This window comes from Artibeus jamaicensis, unplaced genomic scaffold, assembly GCF_021234435.1.
Source record: "Artibeus jamaicensis isolate MK-2021 breed Jamaican fruit bat unplaced genomic scaffold, CSHL_Jam_final scaffold_614, whole genome shotgun sequence".
Classification (NCBI taxonomy): domain Eukaryota; kingdom Metazoa; phylum Chordata; class Mammalia; order Chiroptera; family Phyllostomidae; genus Artibeus; species Artibeus jamaicensis.
The window spans coordinates 1608348-1623086 of record NW_026522050.1 but is presented as its reverse complement, the minus strand read 5'-3'; the positions used below and the strand labels follow the sequence as shown (position 1 = coordinate 1623086).

General features: G+C 59.7%; 1 protein-coding gene across 6 annotated transcripts in view; it reads right to left on the bottom strand.

Moving 5' to 3' along the window:
- Positions 1-2366, bottom strand: part of NRXN2 (neurexin 2) — a 93610-nt gene extending 91244 nt beyond the window's left edge. For all 6 annotated transcript variants that reach the window (XM_037146414.2, XM_037146416.2, XM_037146419.2 and 3 more), the window contains exon 1: positions 1640-2366. In XM_037146414.2, the coding sequence (XP_037002309.2) occupies positions 1640-2366 (727 nt within the window). The remainder of the gene's footprint in view (positions 1-1639) is intronic.
- Between the last annotated feature and the right edge of the window lie 12373 nt (positions 2367-14739).

Genomic DNA, 14739 nt, shown 5'->3' with positions numbered 1-14739 from the left:
CCACAACCTTGTACGAATAACCCCCCAAAAGCAATCTAAAAACCTTCCTTTTACATTCCTCTACCACATACAGATACACAATCAAAATAAAGTGCAAAGTGCGGATTTCCCAAGCCCAGGGCTACACTTACAGACTCGGCTCCTCCCCCCGCTGTCCACGTGCTGGCGGCCACGAGGACGCGCAACCCTGAAGCATCCCAGAGCCACACTAGATGGTGGGCACGCACACACATATGCACACCCCCTCCCCAAAGACTCCCTCTCCGAGCAGACACAGGCAACTGCCACGTGGCCCACGGCTTCGGGGGTCACCGAGGGAGAGGAAAGCATGTCTGTCTGCACACGCTTGCAGAAAGCAGCCGCCATTGACCCGGGATGAAGAAGACACGGAACCTCTCCCCACTCCTCAGCCAGAGCAAAGTACAACAGGTGCCTTAAAGTCCCTCCCCCTCCCACCCCCACGAGAACCACAGCCCACCCCAGGCCTGGTGCACCCCACCACCGAGTCACCCCTCTCTGCCCCTTGCAGCCGGGGAGGTGGCAGAACCTCCCCCGCCCTTCAGCCTCCCCGTCGAGCCCCTATGCCACCTTCCACGCCACACCCCAGCGTCCCACCGAGCCCGCTCCGGACCACTAGTCTCTCTTCCAAAGCCCGGAAGGTCAGGGCTGGATGTTCAAAACAGAACCTTCCGCTCCCCACCTCTCGCCCGGGAGAAGCGACCAGCCATTTTTTTTGCCCCTCAAGAAATCCGTCGTCTCCTAGTCACGAGCCGCAGAAGCCTCAGCCACCCTCTCCCTCATTTTTCCTTCACTCTCCAAGGGGCTCTGCCGATTCTGTGAAAAAGAAACACTCGGTGCCCTCCCTCCTGGAGCCCGCAGCCACGGCTCGCAACCCGCACTCGCCCTCACGTGCCTTCGTGCCCTCCGCCCCACGCCCACCGCCCTCGCGCCTAGGTTTTCATCCCCGCCCCGCCCCCCCAGTCGCGGCACAGCCTCAGAGGCGGTCTTCGCGCCCCTCAGCCGCGGACGCTGAAAGACTGCTGTGCCCCGCCCTCCTAAGCCGACCACGCCCCCCACCGGCCCCGCCCACAGGCCCCGCCCACAGCCCTCCAGGCCCACACAGGCCTCGCCGCCCCACCCCCAGCCGACCATTCGCCCTCACAGCCCTACGTAGCCTAGCCATTCAGGCCCTACCCACTTTCTTCAGGACTCGCTCCCAGACCCTAGACCTTTAGCCCCCGGAGTCCCCGCCCTCAGGGACCCGCTCACTGCCTCTCATAGGTCCCACCCACACAGGCCACCATCCACAAGCCCTCTTAAGGAGCCTCACTTCCCCCCTCACCCGCAGGACACACGCCCACTCTCAAGTGCCAGACCCACACTCTCCAGCCAGGACCTGACTAGCCACAAGACGATCCTGAGTGGAGGGAGGTTGGCCCAGAGGCCACGCCCACACTCTCCGCTTCACCCAGCGGCTCCTGCGCTCACTACCTACCTATTCACCTGCGCTCTCCCCGACAAGCATCCTCACCCGGGACACGGGTCACAGTCCTCCGGTGGTGGTGCACACTCCAACCCCGGGGCACCTCCAGGCCCTCCCTCCCGCAGCCAGGCGCCCCACGGCGGCTCCCCGGCTCACCTTCGCTGCAGAACTTGCCGCCGAAGCCCGTGTGGCTGCAGTCGCAGCCCACCTCGCCGGGGGCCAGCACTGTGCAGAGGCCGCCGTTTGCGCAGGGGTTGCGCGCGGGCGCGCACAGAGGGTCGGCAGCGGCGCCGCGTAGGCCCTGGCTGCCCAGCAGCGCAGGGGGCCGCTCGCCCAGCTTCAGGTTGGCCAGGAGGCCGCGGAATGGCGGTTCGTACTTGACGGTGCTGAGCGTGAGCGCCGAGAGGCGCACGTCGGGCGGGATGCCGCCCACGAACAGGTCGCTGGCCACCTGCATCTCGCGCCTCTTCGAACGCACTTCGGCGGCTCGGGCCTCGCCGTCTACCGCCAGTGCGGTGCGTCGCGCGTCGCGGGTCAGTAGCACCATGTGCCAGCGGTCGTCGGCCACTGGCGTGTCCAGCTGCAGCGTGGCCGGCTCAGCGCACGAAAGCGTGAAGCGCAGCCTCAGGCGCCCATCCACCAACAGCAGCTCCAGGAAGTCGCAGTCACCGCCGTCGTCCAGGTAGAGCAGCAGCGCGCGCGTGGCGTTTGTGCGCAGGCTGAAGCTGAGCTCCCCGCTGCTTGCCGCGCCCGCCCAGCGCGCGTAGCGAGCCCACTGCCCGGGGCCGCCGCCGAACTCCAGGCCGCCAGCGCCCACCGCCAACATCAGCAGCAGCAGCAACAGCGGCGGCGATGGCGGCCACCACGGGCTCCCAGGCGCCATGCCTCCGGCGGCCCCGGCCCCGCCCGGCCCCCGGCCCCGCTCAGGCTTCAGAGCCGCGGGCGCATGGGGCGGGGAGGGGGCCGGGCGCCCCCGGCACCGAGCGGGGCTCCCTCGCGGGTTCACAGTGCCATGGGCCTGGCTCTGAAGCGAGGCACGCAGAGGCCCAAGTGCCGGCTTCCCCGAGCCCCGGCGGAGGCGCCCCTCCCCTGCTGCGGGCTCCGATGGAAGATGGGGGAGGGATGCCTGCGAGAAAAGAGAGAAGAAAAAGTTAATGAGGAGCTCCGGAGAGGGGAGGCCGTCCGTGTCTAGCTCCCCACTCACATCAGCAAGCGCCCAGTTGTTTCCCTTTTGGACTTGAAGAGCTGCCCTGACCTGGGGAGCAAGAGACACTACGGTGGATGGGACTGCAGGGGCTCAACACTTGGGGAGAGATGGCAATCCCTCGGGGCATTGTTGGTTTGAGATGTGGCCAGGTACCAGTCCGGTTGGAGCTCAACCCAGATGCCCTCATTCTCGCCTCCTGTCAGGACCAGGGCCAGCTCCTCCAGCTGGTGACCCTAGCTGGTTCCTCTCTGAGCCACCCAACCCCTGTGCTGGGCTCCTACCACCAGCCCCGGCTCTCTCATCAGCTGCTGATGCTGGATAATGAAGTTGCTAAATAATTCATTGGGATTAATTAAATGTCAATCCGTCAATGGTATCACAGAGTAATGCGGCTGGGAAGGGGGTAAGGGAGAGAAGCCAGACAGGACCCAGGCATCCAGGCCCCAGGTCCTCCCCATCCACGCAAGGACACAGCCATTGGACTTCTTTTCTCCAATCTCCACAGCCACACCCACCCTTTCCTGGGCCCCGACCCCACTGCTCACTAGCCCAGATCTTTCTTGAACCTAAATGTCTGTCGCCCTCAACCTCCAGCTCCCAATCCTCCGCCTTCAACCTGGCCCAATACCTGGGTTCCTTCTCCTCTCAGTTTCACCCCTCCTCCTCATCCAGGGCTGGGGGAGCCACCAGGAGGCAGGCAGGCTCATTTGCATAAAATTGCCTTTCTGAAATGATTACCCTTGTAACTGGCTGTCAGAGAGCAATTTATACCCCACGCAGGGGAGGGGAATTTGCATCTCGTTAAACTCCAAGTCGTAATTATTTATATCCAACAACCCTCCTGAATATTGCATTGATTTTATTTGGGGGAGGGAGGAAGGGAAGGAGTGGGGAGAAGTCTGAGAGAGAAGCCTGGAGGGGCCACAGTCTAGGAACAGATAGGAAGAGATTGAAGGGGGAAGTGGAAGGAGATGAACTGCATGGCAACTGACAGAGCCAGAAGAGTGATGGAGGAGGAAGGCGGCCTGATGGGGAGAAAAGGAAAGGGAAGATAGATAAAATTAAATTCCGAATTCAAACTGCATTTGTCAAGGCCCTGTATGCTAGGCAGTTTTACAAATGTCATTTTACTTCATCACTCTGAGAAGTCCCATTATTCCAATTAACCACTGGGGAAGCCCACACAGAGAAGACCAGGGTCTTGCCCAGGGTCACACAGCCAGTCCAAAGGGAACTGGGACTTAGACCCAGGTGTCTGATCCATATCTGTCTGTCTCCATGGAGGAGACGAAGGGCAGGGCAGCCGCAGGTATAGTGCAGAGAGGAGTCTCCAAAAGAAGAGGAGAGGGGTGGCTTTGAGAGGGAGGTGGTTGGAGGGGTGTGGTGAGGAGTCCAAGAGCTATGTGGGAGGAAGCCGGGATATGAAGGAAGAGACAGAAAGCTAGGGGCTCCCTAAAAATCTGTAGTGAGGGGGAAGGCAGGGATGGCTGAGGTGACGCGTGCAGAAGGAAGATGGGGCAGAGAAATCCTCAGGACACCAATAACCCAGCTCTCAGGTCCTTCCATCTGGCTCCTTCCCACCCCAAATCCTACAGATTCCGAAAGGGACTCAAGTGCTCCTCCAAGGGCTGCCCCTTCCCAGGCAGGGGCAGAGGCGATCCAGGCAGCAGCCCCTCTCCCTCTAAATGCTGTCAGGTTATATATAGCTTTGCCACTGCCTCTCCTCATTGGGTAAAGGAGATAATTAACATGCTCAGGCTAATTAGCCAATCAAATTAAATGCAGCACCTGCTCCCAGCCTGATTGACGCCTTTTCCCCCAAATACATGCACCCCCACTCCAGCCCATAGCAGGGGAGAGGGACCTTAAGTTTGACAGAGAGGCCAAATTCCCCCTCTTTTCCAGAAGGGTCAGCCAGTGACCCTGAGCAGATGCAAAACCCCTGAGTGACATCCTTCCTCCCTCCCTTGCTAGGGTCTCGGTCTCAGTCTGGCCTCGCCTCTCTCAGCCTCTCTCTCAGGCCCCCACCTCCGGACACTATTTTGGGGAGGGAATTAATTAGCTATTGATTTCCACTGGCACAGGAAATAGGATTTTATGTTGCTGTCCACTTGCCCCTCAGCTCAGGAGAGGGAGGGGATCTTAGTTCCCCTGCCCTAGTCCCCAGTCCAGTCCCTCTGTCATTCATCCCCACCTTCTAAAGAGATGGCAGAAGGGTGCTTGCTCAACACCTAGGGGCAGGGTCTCCCCCGTCCAGGAAATTGGCAGAGGACAGATAGAGGGAATGGTGGTGAAGAGGCCTCCAGAGACCGGGAGGTAGAGGTTGGGTCCTGAGAAACAGAAAAAATGTTACCTGCTTGGGGGAGAGGGCGGCAGCAAATTGAAAGAGAGTCTAGGAGGGGGCGATTCCACTGGTCTGTGTGTGCCAAGATGTGCAGGGACAACGTGGGCAGGAAGGGGGTGCTATGTGCAGGCACATGTCTGTGAGCTGGCTGTGGGGACAGAGGCCGAACTTACGGGTGCCTCCAGGAAAGGGCAAGGCCAGGGTCTGGTTCTGCAGCCCCTCAAGGCTCGTTACTCATTCTCCCCACAGCCCAAAGCTCTGCAGCACAGGCCAGCTTGGCGCAGTGCCAGGGGCACAGGGGCTGCAGGGCTGGCCAGCAGGAAGCTCTAGCCCTCCCTGCATTCTCTCCCCAGGGATCCAGAGACCACTGGGGCAGCTTGAGGCTTGCCAGGCAGGTTGTCCCAAGAGGAATGTGAGCTAAGTGGACACCTGGGTCCTTTCTGCCCCACCCTACCCTAGAGTTCCCAGGAAACCTGCTGCTTTTCACCATTCTTTCCCCCTTCCCTTCGGCCTCCTCACTCCAGGCCCAAGCTTCTGCTGACCCAGCCTTCAACCCACCCTTCCTTCCGGTATGTGGGGGGTTCCTGCTAAGCAAGGATTCCCCTTCCTTCTTCACCTCCTGTTGCACAGGCAGCATCTGGCCTCAGATCTCCCCGCCATGGCCGGGGCCATTGCTTTGCACAACTGTATCAAGTAGACGGTACCCCTGGAGTTGCACAAGGCCCCTCGCCCAGGTTCATGCAGTGCAGTGGAAGCCCCCTGCACGCACAGAGCTCAGGCACCACGCCCCAAGACCCACGCTTCTTCACCAGTGCCTCCTGTCAGCGCGTGAAAACTGACTGGCCAGAGCAGCCTTGGGATATCCTGCCTGCTCACTGACGTCACTGCGGCGCACTCTGCCAGCCACTGCTGGCCCCGGGCCACTGCTCCTCTGGGGAACTGACCTCACCAGTGTCATCTGGGATTCTGCACCCAGAGCCCCCTATCACGGGAGGGCCTAGCAACCTTGAGCCGATGGTGATGGGAGCTGGAAGGGGTGGGGGTTGGGGTGACTCAACTGCTCCCAGGACCTCATGCTACTACTTTCTTCCCCACTGAATCCTCTCGTAGACTATTTCTGGGTCCTCCTCTGCTGACAGCCTCCTCTTCATCTTCCCACGGCCAGGCCAGGGCCACTGCAGCATCGAGGCTACAACTTCTGGGCTCCACGCTGCGCGTCAGAGGGAGGCTGGACGACCAGGTACATTTCGTCCTCCAGTTCCAAAAGGTAGTCGTGTCACCCCTGGCTTACAAACAAGGCACCTGCATTCAGAATGATGGATTCATTTGCCCAGGTTCAAGTGCAAGTAAGAAGTGGCCTTACTCTTCCTCTGCACTGGCTGCAGGTCACTGGGCAGGGACAGACTCAGAGCCCACCCTTCTCTGATCTGGCCACAGGGGCCACTGCCCTTTCCAGTTGTGGCCCGAGCTCTGACTGTGCCTCTAGGAACGAAAGACGCAGACCTCAAAGGCAACGGAGGGCATCCCTCTCATTTTTGAGGTGGAAACTGAGTCCCAGAGAGGGATAGTGACTGCCTAAGGTCACACAGCAGAGCAAAACAAAAGCCAAGGCCACCGGCCTTCCGTTCTGGATGCTTCCCCCTGAGCCTCCCACCTGACCAAAGGCCTTGGCTTTCCTACCAGTGCAGACTAAGCAAATGGATGCAGAATCCAGGGTGAGATAGCCCACACCCACCCCGGCGAAGCCCCCCACCGGCAGCCTTCTCCTGGCCTCCACTCAGCCCCTTCTCCGGTCACACCTGCACCACACTCGCAGACACCTCCAGCCATGGGAATGCCAGCCTCCCTCTGGCTGTCCTCTCCTCACGCCAGCTCCCTCTCATGCCAGCTGGGAGTGCGACAGCAGGGGCCTCCCCCAGGCACCAGGAAGGAAGAGCTGGGTTTACACACATTCTGGTGGCCCCAGAAGGCAGCCTGTGGACAGGTGGGAGAAGTGCCTGTAATGAGGAGGGAGATTTTGGCTCAAGATAAAGAGAAACTTGCTGGCAATCCAAAGCAGCCAACAGTAGAGTAGGCTGCCTCCGGGGGATGGTGAGTTCCCCGTCTGTGGAGGCGTGTGAGCTGAGGCGGGATGACTACCACTCGGAGATGCTCAGGACCTGGCTCTTGAATCATCTGGGAGGGGACATCAAACTATGTGAGCCCTTCCGGTCACAGAATGTGTTTTTTGGAGGGTCCCTCTCCCCCACAAAACCTTAGGCAGCATTGGCAGGCTGCAAACACGTTCCCTTGCCGCTCCCTCCCTCCAGCCCCCGAAGAGATGAAGAAGCCCTCCAGCATGTCCGTGTCCAGCCACACCTCGGCAGTGGGCAGAAATGAGGTAGCGCAGTGACTCAGGGGCTGGGTTCAGACGCCAAGTCTGATTCTCTAGCTCGGTGGCCTTGGGCAAATTACTTAGCTTCTTTGGGCCTCGGTTTCCTTACATGTAAGACAGACGTCATGGCAGTGTTGTCAAAATTAAGAGTTACCGTGATACACATAGGAACTTAGAACAGTGCCTAGCATAGACTGAAACGGGAGAGTAGGTGTCGTATCAATGATTACTTGTAACACTCCTCAGCATTTTACAGTTTGCAAAACAGTTTTACAGATAGTGCAACTGACACAGAGGAGAAGGGACACCCCTCCCCGAAGTCATCCGATTTGTAAGTGGCAGAGCTGGGACTTAGATTCCTCCCCCGGGCCCTTCTCCCTACTGGGCACCACCTGCTGGGCACCTCCCCTGCCCAAGAAGATGGGAGAATGGGTAAGTGGGTCTGACGACTCGTGGGTGTTCCCCAGTAGCACAGGTTGGGCCCATGGGTCCCCCTGAGCCGGTCTCTGTGTCCATGAAGAGAAGCATGGAGGGGGCTGGACCCAAGAGGTGGCAGCTTGAGGTGTGCGTGACAAGGCTGCTGCCAGGTGTGTGGGGCTGAGGAGATGGGTGGGCTAGGGACTGAGGTGTGACTGAATGACTCGGCAGAGTGGGGGGCGCAGCACAGTTGCCTGGGGGCTGGAGGAGTAGGCAGCGGGAAGAGTGAGCTCACCCCTCTGCCCACCCCTGTGCTGCATACAGCTGGGGGGTTCGGACCTCGGTGGGTACACCCCAGCCGTGCAGAGGCAACAGATGGCTTCCAGGGGCAGGCCTGTGAGTGAGGGAACGTGGTGTCCGTGAAAGGTGTGCGTGTGGACGGTCATGACAATGACGATGCGAAGAGCGGCTGTTTACTGGGGGCTTTCTCAGTGCCCGTCAAGAGCATCGGACCGGGCGAAGCTTGCAGAGCGCTGAGCACAGAGCCAGGCTCACAGCAGGCCCACCGTAAACACAGCTGTTGCGACTATGATTATTGTCACAGTCGTCTCATCTAGCTCTTCATAAGCCCCACGAGGTAGGTGTGAGGACCCCCATTTTACAGACGAGGAAACTGAGGCCACCGGAGGGCAGAGCTGAGCCCGTGCAGCCTCACTTTCACCCTACCCCACCACGGTACATGGTGGCAGCGGCGGCAGCAGAGACGGCTCCGGAAATGACAACAAGGTGCCTAGCCCACGCTGGATTATTTGTTGAGTGAGTCTCTGAAAGCCCACAGGCCTGCGCAGGTGGACAGGGCCAGGCAGGGGGTGCCCCAACAGATGGAGCAGCAGGGTCGGCTGTGCGTGAAACACAGTCAGGGCGTCCCCACGGGACTGTGCACAGGAGCAGGAATGAATGGACAGCATGGTCAGCACTGGGCCGGGGTAGAGCCCCAAGGGTGGGGTGAGGTGAGTACTTGGGTAGGGGTGCCTAGAAATGAGAAGGTGCCGAAGAAGGCCAGGTGTGGCCAAGTGTTGGACTAGACCAGGAGGGATGGTGATTGAGGGCAGGTAGGAGGGTCTGGGGTTTGGGGGGCTTTCTGAGGGTACAATGATCTGAGAGAGAGAGAGAGGGGATGAAAGCAAGAGAAAGAAGCTTAAGGGGTGAGCCAAGGGGTTGTGAGCATGAGTGTGTGACAGTGTGCACACACAGGTGCACGCACAAAGGCTGAAGCAAAGTGCTTAGGACCAGAGAACGGGGTACTTAGTGTGTTGGGGCTGTGAAGGGGTAGGAGGTGTCGATGTATCTGGGAGGGCATGCGTGCGTGGGTATCTTGGAGGGGAGGGCGTGTCCCAGAGAGCGAAGGTGTGCATGATAGAATATGGGTGTGCCTCAGATGACTGTGGGAACCTGGGCAGGGAGACCATTGGACGGGGACTGTGAGGGCTGACGGTGGGTGCTGACGGGGGCATGTAAGGGCTATGGGTGTAGATGTGCGTGATAGCAAGCACCTGGGGGAGGTCTCCCAGGCAGCGAGGTGGCAGTCTCTCTGGGCAAGGAGTGTAGGCGGTGTTCTGCCAGGAGGTGTATTGTGTACGCAGGTGTGTGTGACTATGTAGGTGTGTGTCTAGGTGGGTGTCACAGAGTGTATGTATCAGTGTCAGGTTGTCTATGTCACTGGCAAAGGCGGAGAGGAGAAAGCAGCCAGACCCAGGTAGAGGCAGAATCTGGAGGAAAGAGAGGTCTCCAGTAACCCCTCCAGGACCCAATCCCTCCTCAGGAACCCAGAGTGTGGATTCAGCCCAGGCAGAGAAGCCAGAAGAGGCCTGGGCTCCTTGGGAGAACTCCCAGCCACCAGCTGACAGTGACCACGGGCCTCTGCCGGCCAGCCAGTCCCACCCACCCCTGTGGATCTGAGAACAGGAAGGGTCTGAGAATACCTCCTCTGGCGGGAACGAAGGAGCCCCTGCCAGACCCTTCTCCCCTATGCCCAGAAAAGCTTGCCCAGCCTCAGATGCCAGCATCCCTGGAGGCAAGAGGAATTAGGGACCTGAGTGGCTGAAGCACCCACAAAACAGAAGACCTCCTGGTTAACAGAACAGCCAGCCCCCCTTCTCTTTTTCTACTTCTCTGGCAAAAGATAAATAATGCAAAGCCCTAAAGTCCACCCTTCCCCAAAAGGAATACCCAGACACAGGGAAGGTGGACAAGAAGGAGGAGCTGGAAAGAATGGGGGATGCCCGCCCATGGAGCCCACCCCCCAACTCACACAACACCAAAGGTGCACAGAAGCTCCCAAGGCAGTCAGGCAGACTAGTGACCCAAGACCCACCCAGCCACTAGGACCGATTTCATCACTCCAGGTCTGGACAGCTTCCCCCTTCACCTCCAGGCACTGAGACACAGACCTTGCTGGTTCAGTGAAGCACCAAATGCCCTCACCCAGGACTCAGGTGGGGTTGAGAGCAAAGAATACAACAGCTCCCCAAAGCCAATTTTGTCTCCAAGGGTTCAAGGGCTCATACCCCAACACAAAAAACCCACGGCAGATGTCTATTTCTGCTAGGGGAGGAGGCTGGGACATGAGAAAAGGCCCCCTCCCCTTTGGGGGTGGAGAGCAAGCCCAGGGGCCCGCAGCTTCCTCTCCCTGCAGCACTCTCTGACCATAACCCTGTCACCGCCCCAATGCATTCCCACCCCGGCACAGCCCCCTCCTACTGATTTCCCAGTCTCCCTCTCTCACGGCCCCCAACCCTCTCCCGCAAGCTTCCGCTGCTCTCCCTCAGCCCCCCATCTTTCCTGGTTCTCCACCGGCACAGACCCAATCTGCCTCAAACACCTTGGCACCTTCCCCTCTGCTCCCTTCCAATAACCTCCTCTCCTTGGCTCCCATCCCCCAGTAAAGCCTGGTCCTCACTGGTGCCCCCAGCATGAAGCACTTGGCCTGGCCCCTGCTCCTTGCCTCTCCACTACTCTCTTTCCCCTCTCCAGCACCCTGTCCTCCTCCCACGAAGCCCGGCTCCTCGCTGGTTTCTCCCCTGCAGACCCTTCAGAGCACAACAGCTCCCCAGCCCCTCTGGCTGAGCACTGCTTCCAGCCCTTGGGGCTAGCACAGACTGGGGAACCCCCTCTTCAGAGCCTCCCTCGCAGCCCTCCTTCTCTCCCCATCCCTCCCTCAACCTCCATTCACCCCAGCTCAGGGCCAGTGCCCCTTCCACAGGGAGGCTTCGACCCCCAACCCCCAGTGCCTTAGCCTCTTCTGTCACCCAGCCAGCCCTCTCAGCGCGGCAGCGCCCCCGCCCCCCAATCCACCCTTCCTGCCTCCCCCGCCTCTCTGGTCGCTCCCCTCCCCTGATCGACTCCCGCCCCCCGCCCGTCTCCGCCGCAGCACGCCCCCCCCCAACCCCGTACCTGGTTCTGGGGGCTCCAAGAACTAGAGGGTGGGGATCAGAGCCCCGGAGCCGCGGCACCTCCGGCGGGTGACAGAACAGGGGCCAGCGGTGTCGGCTGCCTCGCGCCTCTCTAGCTCCCCGCCGCGTCCCCGCCCGCCCCGCCGCGGTGCCGCTCGGAGGAGGATGCTCTGCGAGTCAGGGCGGCTGCTCCCGCCGCCGCATCCCTGCAACACCGACTGACGGCAGCATCAGCACCAGTGCCCGCCCCACAGACGCGCGCATTGGACCAGGATGCGCTAATGGACGAGCGGAGCAGCCAATGAAAGGGAGTAGAAGTCGCCAGTCCCGAGGCTTCACGGTCCCACCCCCTCCCCAGCGAAGGACCCAGGCGTCCCGGCCCAGAGGCATTCCCCGCCTTTCGTGGTCTTCAGCCCTGGCTCCCAGGACCCCAAACAGACCGACCCCCAACCCAGCCCCAATGCCTTTTCTGGAAACCCAGGTGCAAATTGGATTGGGTCCTCGGGTCCCGCGTCCCCCTGCCGACGGGCCCATGTGGCAGCTCCCAGAGCTGGGACGAGCCAAAGGGGAAAGTCTGGGCCTCGACTAGGGGCACCAAGCAAGTAAGACTGGTGTGGGGCCGGAGCCGCAGCGCCCTCTGCTGGCTACGCCCAGGGGCGGGCCCAGACTAACAACAAGCCTAAGGAAGGGGTACCCGGCCCGCTGCTTCTGGGGGCTTCTTCAAGCCCCTAGCCTGGCCTCCGCCTCCCACTGCCTGAGGGCTCCCTGGCTGCCACTTAAGTTGAGGAGGGAGTGTCTTTGCTGGGATAAGGACAGAGGTGGTGGGAGAGGGAAAGGTAGAGAAGGAATTGGGGTAGACCCAGGGGCTTGGGGTTTCACGGCCCTGACTCATGGAATCCCAGAGTTTGAAGCCTGATTCCCAATCCTTCCTGAAGGCCTAAACTGGGGTAAGAGTAAGCTTGAGGGCAGGGATTGCACATTGTCCCGAAGGAAAACTGACAGCAGCCCCCGTTTCCGTTCTCCCTGCCACGAGTTGCAGAGTGAGTGCGGTGCTGGAGTGAAGTTCTTCCCTGGAAGGGTGTGTGCATCACAGTGCTTGTGTGTTGGTGTGGGAGGAATGGGACACCCCTTCACGCACTTAGCCAGTGAAAGGTGGACCAGGCACCTAGTCCGTGCACCACAGAGTTAGGCAGTGGGCTTCTGAGTGATGCAGTGTGTGTGTGTGTTTTCACCAGACCATTCTGCCAGCTCACTCCAGGATCCTGATTTCTGTTGCAGGGTCTGTGATCTGCACAGTCGGTGGTAGTTGGTGCTTCCTTAGCTAGAGGAACATGCAAGAACAGTCACATTCAGCCACCAATGCATGTATGGGCACACCAGGCACACTCACACCATGCACACCTATCTGTACTTCCACAGGCACTCCCAAAGCAACACATGGGGACAGCTGCAGAAAGTTCCCACCATGGTAAGACACCCACGGGAAGCACATGCTTGCTGAAGAATATATACAAACTTGTTCACACAGGTGCCTATGCACTCAGAGGCAAATGCGTGCCCAGGGGAACAGGTGCACACAGAGGCCCTGCCCACAGGTCATGAGGCCCCTTGCACAGAGTGGCCAATTACTGTGAGAACACCCACCCTCCCAGTCTCCCTCCCCAGCCTATGAAGGAGTGACAGGGGGATCCAGGCTGCTGGGGGTATTTTCTAGGGGTGAGAAAGAGAGATCCCTGAGCCAGATCCCAGGCCTGGGACCCACTCTGACCTTGGAAAGACCCTCAAGCTAACCCCACCAAGGCTACTAGAGGAGCTAAAGAATGGGAACTGCTGAGTCAGGGCCATGGATGTGAAATTACCTCTCTGACCCCACAGCCCACTGCCCCACCTAGCCCCTGTGGCTTTTCTTCCTACAGCTGATACAGATGCACGCATGCAGACTTATCCAGCCAGGCACAAGAGCGCAAACAGACAGGTGCAGTGACTCACAGACTACCTCTCAAAACCCTTATAGGTGAGAAGGGGTGGAGGTAGGACAAGGGCAGGAAAGAATGCAAGTGTGAGCATTTGTCTCCTGTCCCCACCCCCAGCTCCCTGGGCCACCTTTGCCCATCAAGGGCAAGAAAGGTCACCTGACAGCTGCTATACCTCTCTGCCCCTCCCCCCAGCTCCAAGGATGTTTCCCCCCAAGGCCCAAGGTTCAGACTACGTGATGCAGTTGGGACCCACCAACTCGAGACACCCAGCCCAATAGACCCCCAGCCAATGGGGCCCTTCTCCAGTCACACGAGGTGGAGGGGAAATGCAGCAAATACAGGGTGTGTTGTCAGTGCACACACAAGCACGCACAATGTGAAGCTCACGTGCACCCATGAAAAGACAGTCCCACATCACCTTCGAGGGCGGGGCGGCCCCAGGCACATTTATGCACACACACCACATTGCCAAGAAGCCAGGCTGGGGCTGGGGGCAGTGGGGAGGGTAGCTGACCAGGCTGCAGGGATGGAGGCAGCATGGGAGGCGGGCAGCGCTGGGAGCGCGCTGCTCTTCACAACACAATCGCCGTCTGTTGTTATAGCAACTCAGCCCCCAAATCGTGAAACGGATATTACAGCCTGGAGAGGGGGAAGGGCGGAAGGGGGCTGAGGATGGAAGGAGGGGCAGAGCAGGGGACCCAATGGAGGACAAGTCTGGGGGGTCCAACATGGGGTTGAAAAGCAGCAGGGCGGGAGGAGACCCAAATGAGGAACAGGCCAGGAGGAGTGGGGTCTCAGAGGGGGAGATAGGCATTGGGTCAGGGAACCCTGAGGGAGGGGGCTGAGGGCATTGCCTGCATGTCCACAGATATTGTGCTTTGCAGGTAGGAGTTGGGGTGCTCAGGTCTCCACCCAAATAGCCACAGTAGGACATGTGATGGCTTGGGGGACTTGGGAGCTCCCACTCCCAGGGCTGCTATCTGGAGTCTCTGGACCCCAGGGGCAGCCTGGCTCAGATTCGAAATCTTTAGATGACCCCCATTTACCCTGCTAACCTAGACCAGCCTTAGAAGTAGCCTTAGCCTTACTCAGGTATCAGTGCCCCCCCCCCCAAAAAAAAAACCCTCCATGCTGCAAACTCAGGAGGGAGGAGCTGGGTTGGGAGAGGCCACAGGACGCTGAGAGCAGGATCAATATGCATTTCCTCTGGAAGTCACTGTCCTTCCGCCTGGCAGCAGCAGCAGGCTGGGAGGTCGTAAACCCAGGGAGTACAGCCCCCACTCCCAGGCAGAAAAGCTGCCCAGGCCCCTGCCTCCCTCCCCTGACAGCCAGCACACTGGGCTGCCCTCTCCCTCCCATGATTCTCTACAGTGAGCTCCCCATTGCTAGAAGTATTCAAGCGGGAGCTGAAAGGCCACCTGTCAAGCAAGGGAATTTCAACTGTGGCCTGAAGGTTTTAATTATGCAAGACCCCTGGGCCTGGTGA